Raw genomic sequence first — 2,787 nt, 5'->3', positions numbered from 1 at the left:
TCTTCCCAGTACAAGGTTTTCTTCAACCAGGATATGATGAATTTCCTGGTTGATGAAGTTTTAATGGTCTCACTTTCTGAATTTATGTATTTATTGCAAGAATGAAAATCTAAATCTGTATGCCCTAAAAAAGTGCTTCACTCAAGTGTATTTATATAACATATATAATGCACAGTAATTTTGTCCTTGTCCTTTGAAGACATATTTTAACATTATCTAAAAGATGCTGTTAAATAAAAGCGTTAAGATGAAATAAAATGAAAGTGATGTCGTCATACTGAGAGGGAGATGATGTAGGAGCTGACAAATGATGTCTGGCTAGAAAAGGTCCAGCAGTGCCACCATTAGGCCAGAGTGACCTGTTTTGAATGAGAGTTTAAACCAGGATTTTTTACATAGGAGCAGCACAAATGTTGTGTATACCTTATGCTAAACTAGGAAGAATAAAACCAAAGTTTTCACTTCCTAAGGACATGCATACGTCACACCAAGAAATAAAAGGAAATCCACAAGCTGCCTTTAAAACTGTACATTTAATACAGATTTGTTTTTAATAGACTGTCAATGATAAATCCTTTTTTGCCATGTAATTTCCACATGTTGAGAAGCAAATGAAACAGCATGTCATTTTCACTCTTTCATTTTTAAATTAGCTCGTAGCAAAATCAGTTTGTAGGTCCCATATAAATAGGAATGATAAAAAGAAAAAGTGCATAAACCGAGAATTCCCATTCATTGAAAGAAGCACAGAGAGGGCATTATCGCTCAATTAAAACTCATTTAACTTCTGAGTTGAGAAGCACATTCCCCTATCATCTCAGCAAAATATTTCTTGCAAAATACTGTAATACAGCCTTTTCATTTAGAATTTAAAACTGGCACCACCTTTGGGAGATTATATGTCATTATTCTTGAAAACAGTGGAGCAAAACGTTATTTTTTATTTTAAAAATGTCTTCAAGAAGAATAATAATAAAGTGTTCTGGTTGGCCCAGGTTGAATTAAAAGTTACAACAGAAGTAGTCGGACTTTAAAAGCATAACTTACTTTGACCCCCACATATTTTTAAAGTTAAGCAAACAGGAAAAAAAAAAAAACATGATATGAGCATCACAAGGTTTTGATTGTTAAATAGCAACAGTCTTGCAGTTGTGGGGCTAAATTATCTACATTTCAACCTAATTAACACAACCGTGTTCGACCACCAATGAAGAAAAGGGGCCTGAAATACACAAAATTAGGACTGTTAACTTTCAACTTCCCTATGTTTTCATTTTATTCAAATAGTTCTGTGGTAGAGGATGTCTGAATGTGTGCATGTGTGTGATGTGTTTATGGTCACTGGGTAGGTCAGGTTGAGTGGTTTAGGGCTGGCGACGCTCCCTCTTGGTGAGCAGATAACACTGAATGGTTCTCAGTCGATCTTTGGCAGGGGCGAATTCTGGTTGCAGTTTCAAAGTGGATTCATACCAGTGCATTGCTTTCTCAAACTCCTCCTGTTACGAAGAAGAAAAAAAAGATTTAAGATGCTGTTACAGTACAATACCAGAAAAAACGACATCAGAACCAACAATTTAGTGTTGTTACCATTGCAATATAGACATTGGCAAGGGTAAAGTGGTTCACGACAAAGTGCGGTGCAATCTCGACAGCCATGCGAGCGACTGTGAGGGCATCCTCCCACAACCTAGCGTTTTGAAAGATGTTGGCCAAGCTGATAAGTGGTACATCCTGTTCCATAATTCAAGAGCAGAAAAAGCATATATTTTATTTATGGATTTATTACTTGCTATAAGTAGACTAAATAATTGTGTCTATCTTGCCTTCATGTGATGAGGGGCATAGTTAAGGGCTTGCCGCAGGCAGTCGATGGCTCTCTTGCCTTGACCTTTCACTCTCCAGTACAGTGCAGCCATGCTGGACAACACCCAAGATGTCTGATTCTGATTGGCGGGAAAAAAATTCAAAATTAATTGAGTATGAAAAGTTAATACCATTTTAGTTACCTGGTCACTTGTTGCAGACCTGTTCATGTTTCTCCTTCTCAACACAATTCAAACAGAAAAGAAAACTTGCATGATTTATGTTTGAAATTGTAAAATAAAACAAAGACAGTTATCAGAACTGACTCCAAGACATAAAACCACCAAGTCTTCAATCTCTTGTGGTTCTTCCTTTGGTCAATAGAGAAAACTTGGCTTTGATGTTAGAATATCTGAAGACATTTTTACTCACTCCCTCCATAAGACAAAAATAACTATCAGTAAATATAAATGCATAGCTCTCAAGTACTTGACAATTATCAATGTTCAATTTAAAACTCAACTCCCACCTCTCTCTCTCTCTCTCTCTCTCTCTCTCTATATATATATATATATATATATATATATAGCTGACTGTATAGCTCAGTGGGTAGACACCAGTCTACCACCCGGGAGACCGGGGTTCGAATCCGGGCTGTTCCTTCTCACTCCCAGAAGGAACAATAGCAGACATAGAGCACAGTTACAAGTACCTGGGAATACCACAAGCAAAAGCAAATGGCAACCTCGATGAGGTCACAAGGAAAGGAGCCACAGCCAAATGCCTTATTCGTTGGAGGTAAGTCCTGAGAAGCCAGCTCAATGGCAAGAACAAGATCCGTGCAATAAACAGCTATGCCTTACCAGTAATCAGATACCCTGAAGAGATGAAGGCCACGGATGTTAAGACTCGGAAGCTACTAACCATGCATGGAGGGTTCCACCCCAAATCCAGCACCCTGAGACTGTACACGAGCCGTAAGGA

The 2,787-nt window shown here is 38.0% G+C and overlaps 1 protein-coding gene across 1 annotated transcript in view; it reads right to left on the bottom strand.

Annotated features, from left to right (window-relative positions):
* Positions 1-514: 514 nt before the first annotated feature.
* ttc17 (tetratricopeptide repeat domain 17) overlaps positions 515-2,787 on the bottom strand; it is a 20,522-nt gene continuing 18,249 nt past the window's right edge. Inside the window, exons 23-25 of the mRNA XM_015061001.1 lie at positions 1,824-1,943; positions 1,588-1,731; positions 515-1,496 (exon numbers count right to left, since the gene is read on the bottom strand). Coding sequence (XP_014916487.1) covers positions 1,365-1,496; positions 1,588-1,731; positions 1,824-1,943 — 396 coding nt within the window. The 3' untranslated portion in view covers positions 515-1,364. The remainder of the gene's footprint in view (positions 1,497-1,587; positions 1,732-1,823; positions 1,944-2,787) is intronic.

Source organism: Poecilia latipinna, unplaced genomic scaffold (genome assembly GCF_001443285.1).
Source record: "Poecilia latipinna isolate Pla-1442-1.1 unplaced genomic scaffold, P_latipinna-1.0 Scaffold1765, whole genome shotgun sequence".
Taxonomy (NCBI): Eukaryota; Metazoa; Chordata; class Actinopteri; order Cyprinodontiformes; family Poeciliidae; genus Poecilia; species Poecilia latipinna.
This window is presented reverse-complemented; position numbering and strand designations above follow the sequence as displayed.